The 16,763-nt window shown below is 37.8% G+C and overlaps 1 protein-coding gene across 1 annotated transcript; it reads right to left on the bottom strand.

Annotated features, from left to right (window-relative positions):
• Positions 1-13,607: 13,607 nt before the first annotated feature.
• On the bottom strand, positions 13,608-16,451 carry LOC145672471 (uncharacterized). The gene is made up of 2 exons (XM_081741631.1): positions 16,182-16,451; positions 13,608-15,239 (listed from the first exon to the last, which is right to left on the bottom strand). The coding sequence occupies exons 1-2, from the start codon at positions 16,449-16,451 to the stop codon at positions 13,608-13,610; spliced, it is 1,902 nt and encodes a 633-aa protein (XP_081597757.1).
• Positions 16,452-16,763: the final 312 nt, after the last annotated feature.

The following is a 16,763-nucleotide window of genomic DNA, read 5'->3' as shown; positions in this document are numbered from 1 at the left end:
TAGGAATCCATGAATTAAAGGAAGGGGGATATCCCCGCCAACGAACAAGTACACGTTTACCTTTAACTTCTAAAATTTCGTCTATTTCATAAACTTTAGGCAGAGGCACTCCTTGTAATTCCTCTTCGTAAAATGTACCATCAATTACTTCACCATTTAAGTCCTCCAACACATAAACCACTTTCTTTTCCTTATGTATCACCTGTTTTATTTTAAATATTTCTACAGTCCACTTTTCTTTGTACCCTTTTTCAAAATGCCGTTTTGCTTTAGTAATGCGCACAGTATCACCTTTTTTATATTTTGCAATGTTAGTATGTGGCATTGGTTTTATTAATTTATTCCAAACTTGTTGAAAAGTGTCCTGGTTCACACTGGCAGGTGGTAATTGATGAGCTCTATGCGGTCTAGAATTATATGCCTGAACAAGTTTCGATAGCACATCTATGTATCGGTAAGTCTTCTTGGCTGTAAAATATTTCCACATTCGTTCTTTAAGAGTTCGATTAAAACGTTCCACCACACTTGCTTTAATATCGGCGTTTTGTGTTGTGAAGAATTTAATATTTTGCTTTTTTAAGTATAACTGAAATGGTCTATTAACAAACTCTGTACCTTTATCTGTTTGTAGACGTAAGGGTCTACGACGTGTAGATGCAAATATTTGCTTAAATGCTTTTATAATGTTTTCACCAGTTTTTGTACGTACAGGCACAGCCCAGGCATAACGACTAAACAAATCAATCACTGTTAAAATATACCTATTACCATCATTATACTTCTGCAGACTGTGCATATAGTTTAAATCAGCTTGCCACTGATCGTCGATATTGAACACTAAATAGGGATTACGTGGAAACTTTTTACGTACTGGCTTATGCAGAGTATAAGCCGACTGTTCTTTTACCCACTGTTGCACTTTGTGTAAAGGAATAGATTTCTTCACAGCTCTCCATAATGACGTTGCGGTTGAAAACGAGGCAGGGTGTGAAGGGTTATAATAAATAGCGGCCAGCTTCTTCATATTTTATAATCACACCATCTGTTGACAACTTTACGTTTACGTGGTGGCTCCTCCTCCTCCTCTTCTTCTTCCTGTTTTGGATCAGCAGCAGCAACAGCAGATGATGTCAGCTTACGAATATATTCTATACGTTGTGGGTTGCCTATATACTCTAAAGGTATATTGGATTTTGCTAACAGTTCAGCGAAGGGTTCCCAACCTGTAGGGGGAATATTTTTCTTGCGATACCTGACAAAATCTGCTATTAGATCTACTATATTAGCTCCAGGAATTAATTTATTATAAATATTAACATTACCACTGTCATCCCAATGAATGTTGGAATTTTGTTTTAATCTACGTAATAAAGGTCTTGCTTTACGCAGACAATTTTCGGGGAGAGTAGATAGTATTTCATCGTCCTCATCCTCCTCCTCCTCCTTCTTAGTACCAACACTAGTTGATGTTGTTGCAGTAGGTTTTTGCACAATGTGTAAATATTTTTGTAACACCTCTTTATAGCGTATCCATTTTTCTTCAACACTCATATTTTTATTATTTAAAATATTTTTCATCTCATCATCTAAATTAGATATAGTTTGATATTGGTGCAATTTTTCTGGTGCAATTAAAACAAGCTTTTGTGCATGCTGCATAATTATTTAATTAAAGTAGATAGTATACCTCCAATAATAGGTGCAAGCAAAGCAGTAAGAAACCCACCTTTTTGTACAATTATTCGTTTTTTCTTTTGTTTTAATGATGGACCTTTTTTCACTAAATACCTCAATTCCTTTCTATACCTTTTTAATCTATTTTTCTCTTTTTTATTTAACGGAACATTTCCTTGTAATACGTTATAGGAACATTCACAAATAGAACGAATTAATTCGGGATCAGCATTTTGTAAAATTGCTTGGCGTACTTTGGGTTTTGCCTTTGCTAAAAGTTTTAGTAAATGTGCACTCTCTTTGCTAATCATTTTTTTCTTTTTGTAGCTATTATATTAAAATTGAGTATTAAAATATATCAGTTATTGAGATTATTTTTTTACCGGTACATAAACATAATTGTAAGAATCTGAGGGGAAAATTTTTGTTCGAACACGATGTTCGTCGGGAGTGCCCTGTTTTAAATCAAAAACCAAATAACTATGAGGATCTTGTGTAGCGTCCTGATAGGCTTCCTGTACAAATTTTGTGTTACCAGGATATAATTGGCGTGCTAGATAATTAATTTGAGCCTGGTCTCTGGGGTTTTTAAAACATATTATATAATGGCAATTTAATGATATGTCTCGCATACCTTTAGCTTGATGAAACATATTTTGTGTTATAAAAATAACACTTAAATCTCGGTGGTGGCTACCTTTAGTAAAAAAGTCAACAATTCGTGTATCACATTCTCGCATTAAATCGTCAATAATTACCAGATGGGGGCCAGCATGTGCTGGAAAATCATCTATTTTGGGGAGCCCTTCTTTAAATGTACAACCTGAGGATAGAGTTTCATACAGAGGTTGCCACTCACCATAACACCATACTATATTTTTCCATTTTTCGGCATAATGTTTTAAAAACTCTTTTACAAAATATGATTTACCACACCCAGTGGGACCAGCTATAATACAAGTAAATGGGTGTTGAAACTCCATATTCTGTTACACCACAAAATAATTATGAATATAATAACATATTATTATTATTTTTACTTTTCAGGCATGTTTACAACTTTACATAATTGAGAACAAGTAATTATGGTCCGCTGAATGCACGGCAAATGAAGCTGGAGTTTTCGCCATTTACAAACACAGAAATTTACCTGACCATTACTATCGTCATCTGACGAGCGAATAAAACACTGACGAATACCTTTAAGAGTACCTGACAATGATATTTTATAATTTTCACTAATGAAAAATTGTGTAGGCAATGAAGAATTTGTATCAGCATTAAAGTAGTTTTCAATATATGAATAATATGATAGAAAAGTATACCACTCATCAGGTGAAAGACGAATACGATCATAGTAATTATGTAAAGTGATAATAACAGAAAATTCTCCCTCATCATCGTATGCTAGACCAACACATACCTCGAGTTCATTGAAATAATAATAATATTGATTTAAAATTTGATTATCCATTTTTTTTACTCTCTACTTAATTAAAAACTATCGTTTCTACTAATACTGTATTTACCCTATTCGATTTCTTTTATAACCGTAGGGAAGTGTATCAAAATTTTCTATTCGTTTCCTTTTACTAGCAGTAACCTGATAGATTTTATGCGCCTCCGGCTTAGTAATCAATTTATAATCTTTAGTACGTACAATTTGTCGACCGAGAGGAACGCTAATAGAAGGCGAATTATTTAAAATCATATCTTTCATTTGTTCAAAGTTAACATATTTTAATGTTTTATTATTCAGTGTGATTCCCTTGATTTTACATACTGTCTTTGTTTTACCATTAAGAGTGTTAACAACAGAATAGCCGTAACATTTGGGACCACCAGCACAAAATTCTTCGATATATGCATCCGGACCATATTCTGCCAACTCATTCTTCCATTCCCCTAAATGCACTCCTATTTTTAACTGTGGCTCACCAGGCGATTGAGTGTAAATAATACTATCGGTATCATAATATAACACACGCTCGCCAAGTAAATCCAAATAACGAAATAACTCGAGGCGAGCGTGTGTCGTGGTGTATGCGGCGATTATCACGTTAATGTTTTTAGCAGGAGCAATAACGCTCTCATTAACACTCCAGTTGAGCACACGGAATTTGTCGCCGATTGGAATACACGAATTAACCTCAATATTTGGATTTGTTAATTTATCGAAATACTCCTCGGGAGTTTTAATGATAGCGATTTGCTCCATGTTTTCTCTTTGTGCGAACTTACCCCACAGGCTGTTTACTCCTAGCTTTGAAATTCGTTTCTTAGGTTTGTTGCGCATAATCTTTTCCCGGTCTAATCGGATACCCTCTTTCTCATAATACTCCTGTATGAACTGGTCTTTTTGTCGTTCGGTGACGCATCCTGCAGGCCAACCGTTACACTCAGTCTTGATCTTCATAAACAGGTTAATGTATTCCGTGAAAAGACCGCCCTCTTTCTTTTCAGCGTCATACATTACAACCTCATAGCTCCATACCTCGTGTTTTTCTAGCACTCTATATCCTTTCTCGACAGCTACCCGCACTTCGTCTACAACCCACACTCCAGTCAAAGCTCTTTCCCAAAGCTGGGTGCATTCTTCTTCTCCATTCAGAGTGTCCGCGCACGTTCGGCATAAGGGGAACAATAATTTTCCACCACTCCGATAGGGCAGCACCGGGTGGTAGAGATTGGCCGGGGGTAAAACCGAACACTTTATTATTCCCTCAAACGCTGAAATATCGGGACACTCGTCATCACCTACATACACTTTCGGATGACCCACAGGATATTTCTTCACCTTACAACAGTAAGGATAGAGGGAGATTATATCTGTATACATGATACGTTCTCCCTCTTTCGCCTTTCTGTAGAGTTTCACGTTGTCGACTCTACCGCCATACAGGGCATCCCGCGGGTGAATTGGGGCTTTTTAGTCATGATGTGGTTTTTTACAAATATACTCACCGGTGGGTGTTCTTTTAAAAACTCACGCCACCGGCATTCCCACATTTCATGGACTATATAACCCAGCTCTTTTAAACGATTAATTTTGTTTACACTACTTTCATAACGCATATTGAAAGTAGTGTACGCGTCATTATATATGGGTTTGTCACGGCCTGTGGGGTAACACTCCCGACACCCGTGAAATAGACACCCTTGGTACTCCCAAACGTGTTCTTCTCCGTTATAGTGTGCATATCCATCCACTTTATATCCTCCTCTCACCACAACCTCTCGCCCGTTACCACAATGCTGGATTCGTGTTTTCAATCTGTCGGCCTCGTACACGAGCCACTGAACGGCGCCGACAGATTGATTATCACGCCACCTGTAGCCACTATGCGGGATAATACCAATGGTGACTTGTCGCAGGAACTTTTTTCGATACATTAAGTTGCACGCGCTGGCAATGCTTATAGTCTCGAGGAACGGGTTGACGCCAGAAATAGCCTCAAACTCGTTCATAAATTTTACGCAGGCATTGCGCAGCACGTCCACATCGTTCATACAGTATTTTATAAGTTGTTCTTTTAAAACGAAACCCGTCTCTCCAAGTGTTTCCTTTTCCTCATTGTACCAACGCAAAAACTTCTCTTTCTGTTTCTTTTTCAAACCCCCCACATCGTAATACTCGATACCCGGTAAAGCACCCCTATACTCCTGATTAGCTTTTGCGTTAAATAAATGAGGGAAATGACCCTTCGAGACGGACAAATCGAACGCGTCGCCTAATTTGGCCAAAGGCATCGGCAAGAAATTTAGACTATCGATAAATTTTAAATATAAATACTCCATCGATAAAATTTTGCACCCCCGCATAATAATTCGCGGCGTCCAGTCTTTATGAAGCATCATTGCGCGTAAAATAAAATGGGCGTCGTAGCCCTTTGCGTTATGAGCCACGACGACTATTTTATTTATTTCAGAACGCCTTTGTGCTAAATAGTCTAAAAATTCGCCGATGCATTTGTCCCCGTAAAATACATGTGTTCTATCGCCGCATACACCACACCGTTCAGTCTCACTGTTTCTACAACAGTAGCAAACTTGTTGGCTGACTAACAGGTTGGGCTGATGCTCAAAAATACCACCGGCTATCTCTTTATCTTGGCGGCACTCGATATCGTAAAACACTAATAGCCATTTCTGTGGGGTACGCATTCGGCAGGGTTGTATATAACATAAATGGCCTGACGGCATCATATTATTACACCCTGTGCAGAATACCTCCCCACAGACATGTGGATTCCGCCCTTTTTTCACGACGTAGGCTTTACGACATTGAGGACACACCTTCAGAATATCGCACAATGAAGCCTTATGGTTTTTGAGGCACTGAGGCCCATAAAAACATCTATTGCATTCCCGGCAGTATACTACACGTTCCGTAATTGTGCATGGTGGTCTGTTCTGGCATTTATTGCATAAAGCTTTACACTTCCCTACGTGCCTGTCTTTAGTTTGAAATTTTTTGTGGCATTCTTCGCAGTAGTAAACACATGAAAAGGCTGCTGTTAGGCTAGTGATCACGTTATAATGGCTGTTAATATATAACAAATTAATCTGTTTGCCATGACCGTGACCCTCAAAAAATATTTTTTCTCCCGATAACCCATCATACACGGTGATTTTATAGTCCGCTAAATATGCCTGAAATTTTTTTAATTCCGGTATCCCCCCGCCATTCTCTAGGCTAACACCAGCCTTTTCACTTAGTTCGGATACCTTTTGAAACATATGTTTTGCGTATTGATTTCGATATCTATCTCTTTCTTTTGTATCATTTTTATGTTCAATAAGCCCTATAGCCACCACCAGAGCTTGACCCAAACAATAGTATTCAGGGTTTTTAATGACTATAATACCTCTGTTATGTTTTATGTACTCGTTTATGTCAGAAAAATTCATTTTCACTCGTCCCATACCAATAGGTAATTCGACGTGGTGAAAATAGAGAATAAAGCGATCTTGATATAAGAATGAAGTATTGGATTGAATTACTTTTTCTAACGCACCCCACACATTTTCAGCAGTCATATTATTAGCAGTTCGAAACGACAAATAGAATGGTTTATCTGGGTGATTTTGGTTGATAAAAGTCAACCCTACACGATGATGAGGGAGCACACCTCTCATTACATACCGTACCAAATCATTAATACCGTTTTCTACCCATTCAAGGGGGTTTTCTCCCTCGGGGGAGGAGTTAATTCAATTGTCAGTAAATTCCCATTATCTTTAAACTGTCTATAATATTGCTGAGATTCAGATATTATATTAAATCGCTCCATTTTTTTTTGCTGTTTATCTAACTTTTAGAATATTGTAAAATCGTTAATGCTTGTTGTTTTATCTTAATTGTAGTCTTCCAACTATAGAACACCAATTAGTGTTTTTTCTAATAACCTATTATTCTTAACGTTCAACAATTATTCACTGTAAAGCTATATTTTTTTGCAAAATTCTTCTCGGAAAAATCAGGTATTTGCAAGAAAAAAGTAATTGGGACTGTTCCAACTATAGAACACCAATTAGTGTTTTTCCCAATAACCTATTATTCTTAACGTTCAACAATTATTCACTGTAACGCTATATTTTTTTTGCAAAATTCTTCTCGGAAAAATCAGGTATTTGCAAGAAAAAAGTAATTGGGACTGTTCCAACTATAGAACACCAATTAGTGTTTTTCCCAATAACGTATTCTTTCTAAACCTGTAAATAGAAAAAAAACGGAATTTTACTTTGCAAAACCACCACCGAAAATTTTGACAAAGTTAAAAAAAATGCTTATTTTAAAAAAATCTATATTCGACTTATTTTTGACCGCTGTGACACCGGGTTTTCACGATCGTATTCAACACAACGTATTCTTCAAAAAATAATCTATCTTGGGTGAGGTTATGAGGAACACTTAAAATCCACCACCGAAAATTTTGACAAAGTTAAAAAATGCTTATTTTAAAAAAAATCTATATTCGGCTTATTTTCAGTCGCTGTGACACCGGGTTTTCACGATCATATTCAACACAACGTATATTTCAAAAAATAATCGGTCCGGGGTGAGGTTATGAGGAACACTTAAAATCCACCACCGAAAATTTTGACAAAGTTAAAAAATGCTTATTCTTAAAAAATCTATATTCGGCTTATTTTCGGTGGCTGTGACGTGTGGTTTTCACGATCGTATTCAACACAACGTATATTTCAAAAAATAATCGGTCCGGGGTGAGGTTATGAGGAACACTTAAAATCCACCACCGAAAATTTTGACAAAGTTCAAAAAATGCTTATTCTTAAAAAATCTATATTCGACTTATTTTCGGTCGCTGTGACGTGTGGTTTTCACGATCGTATTCAACACAACGTATATTTCAAAAAATAATCGGTCCGGGGTGGGGTTATGAGGAACACTTAAAATCCACCACCGAAAATTTTGACAAAGTTAAAAAATGCTTACCATTAATTCACACAAAATTCACTTCACTGTTCTCACACACTGCACACGATGTTATCTTCTTGCACGCCGACGAATAACTGACTGAGAATTGCTTCGAACCTCACCCCTTATATAGTGTTCTGCTTTCCTCTGATTGGCTAAAATAAAACTTTTTTTCATTGGAGCAAAATCTACAAGTCAAGTATCTCATTGGCTAAAATAAAACTATTTACTATTGGCTCCAAACAAAAACGGCTAAGATATGTGCTAATATTTTCTACCTCCATTTTTGATGTCCGAAAATCATAAAATGACCCATATCTCGAAAACGGTCAAAAATATCAAAAAAATAATCGAAAAAATCCCCCCGTACCTCACCCCTTGTCGTTTTTAGACATGAAGAACCTATGGAACCATGTTTCAATCTTGTACGACAAGAGTGGGGGGCCACGGTGGCCCCGAAAAAACTTCTCTTGAAAATAGAGCAGCCATAACACATTGAAGTGCTGTTTCTCGTCTTTCATGGTAAATATTTTCTAAGTCCATTTTGGGTAGCCAAAATTCATAAAATGGCCCATATCTCGAAAACGGTCAAAAATATCGAAAAAATAATCGAAAAAATTCCCCCGTACCTCACCCCTTGTCGTTTTTAGACATGAAGAACCTATGGAACCATGTTTCAATCTTGTACGACAAGAGTGGGGGGCCACGGTGGCCCCGAAAAAAACTTCTCTTGAAAATAGAGCAGCCATAACACATTGAAGTGCTGTTTCTCGTCTTTCATGGTAAATATTTTCTAAGTCCGTTTTGGGTAGCCAAAATTCATAAAATGGTCCATATCTCGAAAACGGTAAAAAAAATATCGAAAAAATAATCGAAAAAATCCCCCCGTACCTCACCCCTTGTCGTTTTTAGACATGAGGAACCCATGAAACCATGTTTCAATCTTGTACGACAAGTGTGGGGGGCCATGGTGGCCCCCGAAAAAAACTTGGTGTCCAAAAATCATAAAATGGCCCATATCTCGAAAACGGTCAAAAATATCAAAAAAATAATCGAAAAAATCTCCCCTTTATAAATCCCATTGCCGAATTTACACATGAAGAACCCATGGAACCATGTTTCAAACTTGTACGACAAGGGTGGGCCAAGTTGCCAAAAAAAAACTTCGGATCGTCATATCTCGAAAACGGTGAGAGATAGAAATAAAATTTTAACGGCATTCGATTTAGGATCATCAAATGTATAATCTACCCAAGTTTGGTAAACATCGCCCAACTTTCAACGTTTTTTTCGAAAATCGAAATTTTTTGCCGCTAGACCGTCATATCTCGAAAGTGGTAAGAGATAGAGCCACATTTTTGAGCGGGGAGTGCACATATACAGAGTTTCAAAAACTCAGAAACCAAATGGGTCGAAATTTTGAAAAAATTCGAATCGTTATATCGGGAAAACAGTGAGAGATAGAAATAAAATTTTAACGGCATTCAAATGTATAATCATCAAATGGATCATCAAATGGATCATCAAATGTATAATCTACCCAAGTTTGGTAAACATTAGCCAACTTTCAACTTTTTTCGAAAATCGCAATTTTTGACACAGCTTAAAGGGGTTCCACTGCTCATGTTGAATGAATGGGCTGGAAAATAAGCCATACTCTTCTATTTATTCTGCTATGTTTAAATTTGGGTTGGAAAATATGCCATACTCTTTTATTAGTTCGAATATGCCCTATGTTAAATAGGCGAATGAAGAATGTGATATCTGCTCTGCTATGTGTTTGTAAAGTGCTCATAAAAGGGAACGAGTGCACCCCTGCTATGCTATATGTTCTATGTTAAATAGGTGGATGGAGAATGTGTTATCGATCTGCTATGTGTTCGTAAAGTGCTCATAAAAGGGAACGAATCTTATGTATTATTTGCTATGCTATGTGTTCGTATTCTCTACTGCAATGTGGCGTGTGCGCGGTGGGTGGGGCCCGGCGTCGACCAATCAGCGCGGTACTCCTAAGCGTAACCAATCGCCGTTAAGGGGGCGGGGATCCGCTGCCAGCCAATCGGAGTGAACTGAGCGGAGGTCCGCTGCCAGCCAGTCAGCGCAGTAGATAGGAGGTCATAAAAGAGCGTGACCAATCAGCGTCAAGGGGCGTGGCCGGCCAATCAGCGTCAGGGGGCATGGCCGGGGGCGTGGCCTACACCGACCAATCAGCGTGAAGGGGGCGTGGCCAACCAATCAGCGTCAAGGGGCGTGGCCGGGGGCGTGGCCTACACCGACCAATCAGCGTCAAGGGGGCGTGGCCCGCCAATCAGCGTCAAGGGGCGTGGCGGGTCACGTGACCTGCGCCAGCCAATCAGCGTCCAGGGTTTGCGCATGCGCAGTAGGAAAAAAAACACCCGCAAGTGACCCCACTCTACTCACGTAAATCTTGTTTGAGTTTGAATATAGGATTGTATAAGGCTGTGCATTTTGCATTATTATTGAGGTGCTGCAACTAACTAACTGCAAACCATATGATAAATTCTTACAGTAATATATCACATATTGATTTACTCTGTATGGAAACGAAAATAGTTTAATATATGGTTAACCTCCTTTGTGCCAGGGGCGGATCCAGAGGGGGGCGATCGGGGCGATCGCCCCCCCCCCCACAAGAGGAAACTTTCTTATTTTATATATAAATAAACCCATCCATAACAAGTTTGGAGCTCTTAAAAGTAGCAGTATTACCGCCGACCGCCCCCCCCAGAAGTCCGTCCTGGATCCGCCCCTGCTTTGTGCCCATAATTTTAAAATTAACGCTTGTGTCACTTTTCAACACTTGACTTTGCAGTAGCTTTCCAACGAATTAGCAGGAAGCCCAAACTTATAGGACACCCTGCAGGTAAATACATTTCTTTGGACAGTTTCACTGCTCCAAACTAAGATTTGAAAAGTGTAGTATTGTTAATTTTATTATTATTGGCACAAAGGAGATCAACCATATTTTAAGCTATTTTTGTTTTCATACAGAGTAAAACAATATTTGACAACATTACAGTAAGAATGTATCATGCACTTTGCAGTATGTTGCAGCACTTTAATAATGGTGCACTATACGTACACTCTAGATCCTGCATATGTCCGATCCATACATTACAAGAAGGCAATACGTATTCGATACAGGTAAAATCTGTATATTTCATATGTACAACCTATTAGCTATATACATCCAATCTATACATTACATATGGCCAACCTGTACGCGACATACGTATAATCTATATGCTGCATGCAGACAGTCTGTAAGCTACATATGTGCACTCTGTATGGTGCATACGGATATTCTGTATGCTGTATCTGGACAAGCTGTGTGCGACATAAGGAAAATCTGTGTAATACATACGTACAATACGTATACTGTATCTAGTCGTACGTATGGGGCACAAGTACAATATAGATGCTGTCTCGGGGTTGAACGCAAGAAACATACGTACAGAACGTATATTGCATACTTCTTGAAATCATGCTCCGTCCTGATAGTCAGTGTATGTCGTCATTATTAACCCACATGCTACACACGACCCTGACGTCACAAAGCTAGATATTACCTCCGTATATACTTGTTACTGCAGATAACGTCACACGAATGACGTCATTGCACTTGTGCAGACAGTACGTATAATACATACTTTTTCAGCTATACGTTTGCTGCAGGATGTTATATACGGTTGTACGTTAAGTCCAGAAACTACAGGAATTACGAATGTAACCTACGTTTTTAAGTATGCCACCTACATTTTTTTTCTCAGTGCACCTTGTAAGAAATGTCCTGTACACCTATTGAAAATTGACGAAATATGCATTTTGGATTGTGTATGCATGGCTTCCTTTACGCTCATAAGGACCACGATCCACAGTTTCTGGAATTCTAAATAGGACCTGTTGAAATTTAGCTTTTTCGCGATTTTGGACAGCCCTAGCTCTGAAACTATGCACTTTTCGCCATAGGTTCATATGAACTTTTTTTCTTATTTTGATGTGAGGAATCACCTCTTACGGTTTGTCGGTATAGTTCATTAACACCCTGTATATATATAGGGGAGAGTGGGGTAAAACCGGGACCTAAGGCTTACAGAAATCACCGATTTTACCACAAAGGAACAAATTTTTGCAAAAGTATGCACTACTTATCTGTTAATGCAGCCACAGTTTTAAAAACATGATTTAATTGTTTTTGTAATTGTAGGTACTGTTTTTGTAAAATAAGTCACTTTGCCCGGTTTTACCGCACTAGTTGTTGGCGCACGTCCAGCAACTAGCACATCCATACCAAAATGTGATCGACTTTTGGAATAGCATTCGTGATATAAAATCACATCAAGGCAACATGACATGAATAGATTGGGAAAGAACAGGGGAGCTGGGAAAGAAAATAGATGTCTGATACGGAAGTAGGAAGGATAAAATAAAATGAATTCTTTGAGTTTTACGTCCCACGGTTATGCCGGCTAGGCTAAAGGAGATGGTAATGATGAGTAATGAATGAAATGGTGGAATTAAGACAGTGGGAGGAAACGGGAGAATCCCGAGGAAACCCACGCACACGGTATTTGTCCACCACTAAGTTCAATTGGCGGAAATAGAGTTTGAATTCGATACCCCATGCACCAGAGGTGAACCTCTACCACTGAGTAGTGATGGGTAAATTCCCGGGAAGATATTTTTTGGGAATATTCCCTGGGAATATTCCCGGGAAGATTCCCAAAATGGGAATTTTCCCGGGAATTTATGTACAATTACAAAGAAAATTGCATTCTATTACTATATTATGATTTCAAAGGTAATTCGTTGTATAATCACAGTATATTTATTACTGTTGTCTCCAGAGGGTTCTCTAAAATGTATATTTTGAACGGTATTTGTTATTTGATTATATTTAGAGAGTACGCATAAATGTAAATATATTTACAATATGCTTCATGCAAGTAAACACATTGGAAAAACATTTGGTATGGACAACATTTGATATAAAATCATACTTTTACACAGCTAAACAGTTTAAATTTATTCGTAAGTGGAGTCTGTAAAAACTTGACTGCTACTGATACTATAAAGGTATTAAATTTTTAAGTGTCATAAACAAATTAGCTGGGTAACTGCCAGAATGGAAACGTAGTGTGTCGAAAAATTCGTAAGGTTGTCAGTGTATGTTTGACATACATACAAAATGTTGAATTGAGGTACACTATACTTTCTTAGTGTGTTCTTACTGTGTTATTAAATCTCTAATTTAAGAAGATGAGCCATTTCGAATAATATACACGCTGTTACAAATATTCGCCAACAACGCTTGGTACATGAATATACACGCAAAAAGAAGCACACAAATTCTAATGAACACAGGTCCGGAAACATCGGTACTAATGAAAGATCCTGAAAAGGAATCATTATTTTGATATGTAAACATTACAGTTTAAAAGTATAAATATTTGTAACTACATAGATTGCTTTATTCAATATCTGATTCTTCCTCAGAGAGCGATAAGTGCAGGTCAAAATCTGATTCTTCGTATGGGATATCTGACTCTAGATCACTTTCACTGGTGCCCAATTCGATAGATTCTTCGTTATTTTTCGTAGATGTACTTTGGATCATTTCCACCTCTTCACGTGATTTCTCTACATGTTCCTTTTTGGACGTGTCTGACTTATTAAGCAGTTTCCAGTTATATGCCAAGTAAGTAATTTTGCCAGCTCTTTCAGTGGTTAAACGGTTTCTTTTCTTAGAGTGAATCCAGGCAAACGTGCTGAAAGTTCTTTCTGTTGCTGCAGACGTGCAAGGAGCGGAAAGAATGCGCACAGCCACTTTTGATAATTCTGAAGTACCGTATAACCCTTCCCACCATAACAGCGGACTTATTGTTTCAGCTGTTGTCCACAAAAACATTTTATTAAACAATCCTTGTTTTGATCTGAAACGTGCGACATCCTCCATGACTGAAATTGTATCTAATTGCATGTTTGAAGCAACATGATGAATAAATTCCATGCCATCGATCGTTTCTCCTGGAGATAAATTGTGTCCTTGTGATGACGGATCCAGGAGTGAAGCTGCGAGATGTATTGGCTTCAAAGCATGTTCCTTTCTCAGTCTCGTTTTCTTAAGCACTTCAGACTGCTCGCTGGTCGACAACGCTGACGAAAGTGCCTCGGAGATCTTGCTTTCAATCTCGTAGAATCCAGTGTAGACAGAATGTATACATGAATCATTCGATTCTAATTTAAAGATCCAGGTCACAATAGGTTTCAAAATTGTAATTAAACTTTCGATCTTACTCCAAAATGATGTATCATCGAGTAACATTGCTCTCATTTCCTTAGGTAAGACTTTGGTTGCTTGTTCTTCAACAGCCAACGTCTGTAGGCTGCATTTGCAAGTAATCATGCTTTCAAGACATGAAAGACAACTGCCCCAACGACTTTTACTTGGTAGTTTCAGAGAAACATTACACTTTTTGTCTTTGTTTATCTTAACTAATGTTGCGTTAAGAAGATGCACAGAACGTATTTTCTTTACAATTTTTGTTACATTTTCCATTAGTTGCGCTGCTGTATGAGATTTCAGAACATCACTACAGAGTAAATGCAAGGTGTGAGCAAAGCACCCTAGCGGAACAATATGTGGGTAACTTGTTTGTACCAATTTCAGTGTTTTCTGCATATTTGAAGCATTATCACCAATTATTACAAAAAATTTTGAGGGTTCATACTTTTGAAGAACAGATATTATTTTTTCTTTTAAGAACTCAGATGTCTGCGTATGGTCTTCAGTGTTCACAAAGTCCACAAAAACAGGTTCGGGTTTCGTGACAATAAAATTAACAATACCTTCGTTTCGCACATTGCTCCATCCATCCAACTGCAGATTTAAGTTTCTTGCTTCTTGAAGTTGCAGATGTAATTGTGACTGCATGTCTTCATATTCACCATCAAGGTAAGTGTTAGCCAATGCTCTCCTTGTTGGTAGTTTATACGATGGTCTCATTTTCTTGAAGAAATCGATCCATAATGGATGTTCAACTATGGAGAGCGGTGCTCCACTAATATATATCGCTTTAGCCAGCATCTTGTTCAGATTTTCCTACAAAGGAAGAAATGCGGTTAAGTCATTTTGTAAGAGAACGAGCGGAATATATCGTAAATATACTTTTCATACTACTTTTTTTTTTTTTTTTTTTTTTTTTACAATATCGTTTATCGTACCACGAATCAACAAAACAGCTAAATTTAACCTAAAAAAATCATGGCAAATAATTTATGGAGTATTCCTTGTCAAAATACTTCTGAGAAACTGTTTACTACAAACTACGATGGAATATGACTTATTTATGAAATCCCGAAAACTGAGATAATTAACTCACGTTTTATTGGTTCGACTATTCATGAAACGGTTAATTGATTGCAGAAAATAGTTTTCTTTTATATTTTTCCTTTTCGTTCTATGTCCACGAATGCCAGGAAAATGTAAATTTCTACTATTTTGGGTTTTATTAAAAAGTTGAGGATAGGAATGAAATACGTTATTGGGATGCTTAATCGATTGTAGAAAAGTGATTCTCACTTCCTGCTGTATGACGATCACAGCTAAAACCGGAAATGGGTGCAGATTAGGAATACTGGGTCACTTTTTATTTATATTTACAGGTACAAGCGTTAATTCAGATAGAACGAATAATGTTTAGGAAAACTTATTTATAGACGCAGAGTCATCTGTGAACATAGATACAGTCTTAAGAATTAGCTTCACTGCTATGGAAATCAACAAAGGGGACGCCATTCTAGTGTTGAAAACTCATCTACAAGGTAAGTAAATTTTGCCGTAGCTGGAGGGGCGACTCTGAACTTAACCCGTTATCTAAATCATTGCGTGAACAATATATCTATTCCCCTGTCTTGAATATTTTCAACTCATAACAAACAATCATCTCAGAACTCAGGAATCCTGACCGAGAGTGAGGATATGATATAGGCCCATGCGCCTATCACCTACAGAAGATAACGTTGCTTGAGAGAAGATACTTACGTTTTCGTTTGAATCCATAGCGTCGATAAAGGATTCTAGAGAACGTATTTTGGAAGCCTTTTCTCTCTTCTCCTCTGCTGGCAATGATAAGGAAGATGAAGGTCTAATGGAAAGTGAATGACGTTCACCTGTTATAGGACTTTCAGGGAAAATATCACTTTCCTCTATTCCTATAATTTCCGTACTCAGGCAAGTACTACTCGTTCCTGCTCCTTTAATAATACCAGTATTTATTTCTCCAGAATCTCCACACGAAATAGCTTTCCTCATTTTCGATGGGCATCTTAAACATTTTGAGATATGTCTCACCATTTTATCAGCATTTGCGCATACATATTTATGTCCACAATATTTGCAAGATACTGACTTATCTTTAGGATTTTGCATGTAATATTGCCACACACGACCTTTCTTCCTACCCATTTCTCGGAATTTCGTGCGTTAATACACATGTAAGAAAAGCCTGAGTACCTATTCAGAAACTGCAAGTCAGAGATAGCAGACAGACAAAGTTTACTACTAACGGTGGTCCGGGGTGTATTGATAGTACTTCACCACTATCTCTTCAGAATTTCTAGATTG

This window comes from Thermobia domestica, chromosome 16, assembly GCF_964235325.1.
Source record: "Thermobia domestica chromosome 16, izTheDome1.hap1.1, whole genome shotgun sequence".
In the NCBI taxonomy this organism is placed as follows: domain Eukaryota; kingdom Metazoa; phylum Arthropoda; class Insecta; order Zygentoma; family Lepismatidae; genus Thermobia; species Thermobia domestica.
Note: the sequence above shows the minus strand (reverse complement) of the source record. Positions and strands in the feature narration are given on the sequence as shown.

Coding starts and splice junctions, on each gene's coding strand:
- LOC145672471 (XM_081741631.1), bottom strand. CDS start 16,451: ATGAGGAAAGCTATTTCGTGTGGAGATTCTGGAGAAATAAATACTGGT. Junction 15,240..16,181: donor CTATGGATTCAAACGAAAAC/GTAAGTATCTTC, acceptor CTTCCTTTGTAG/GAAAATCTGAACAAGATGCT.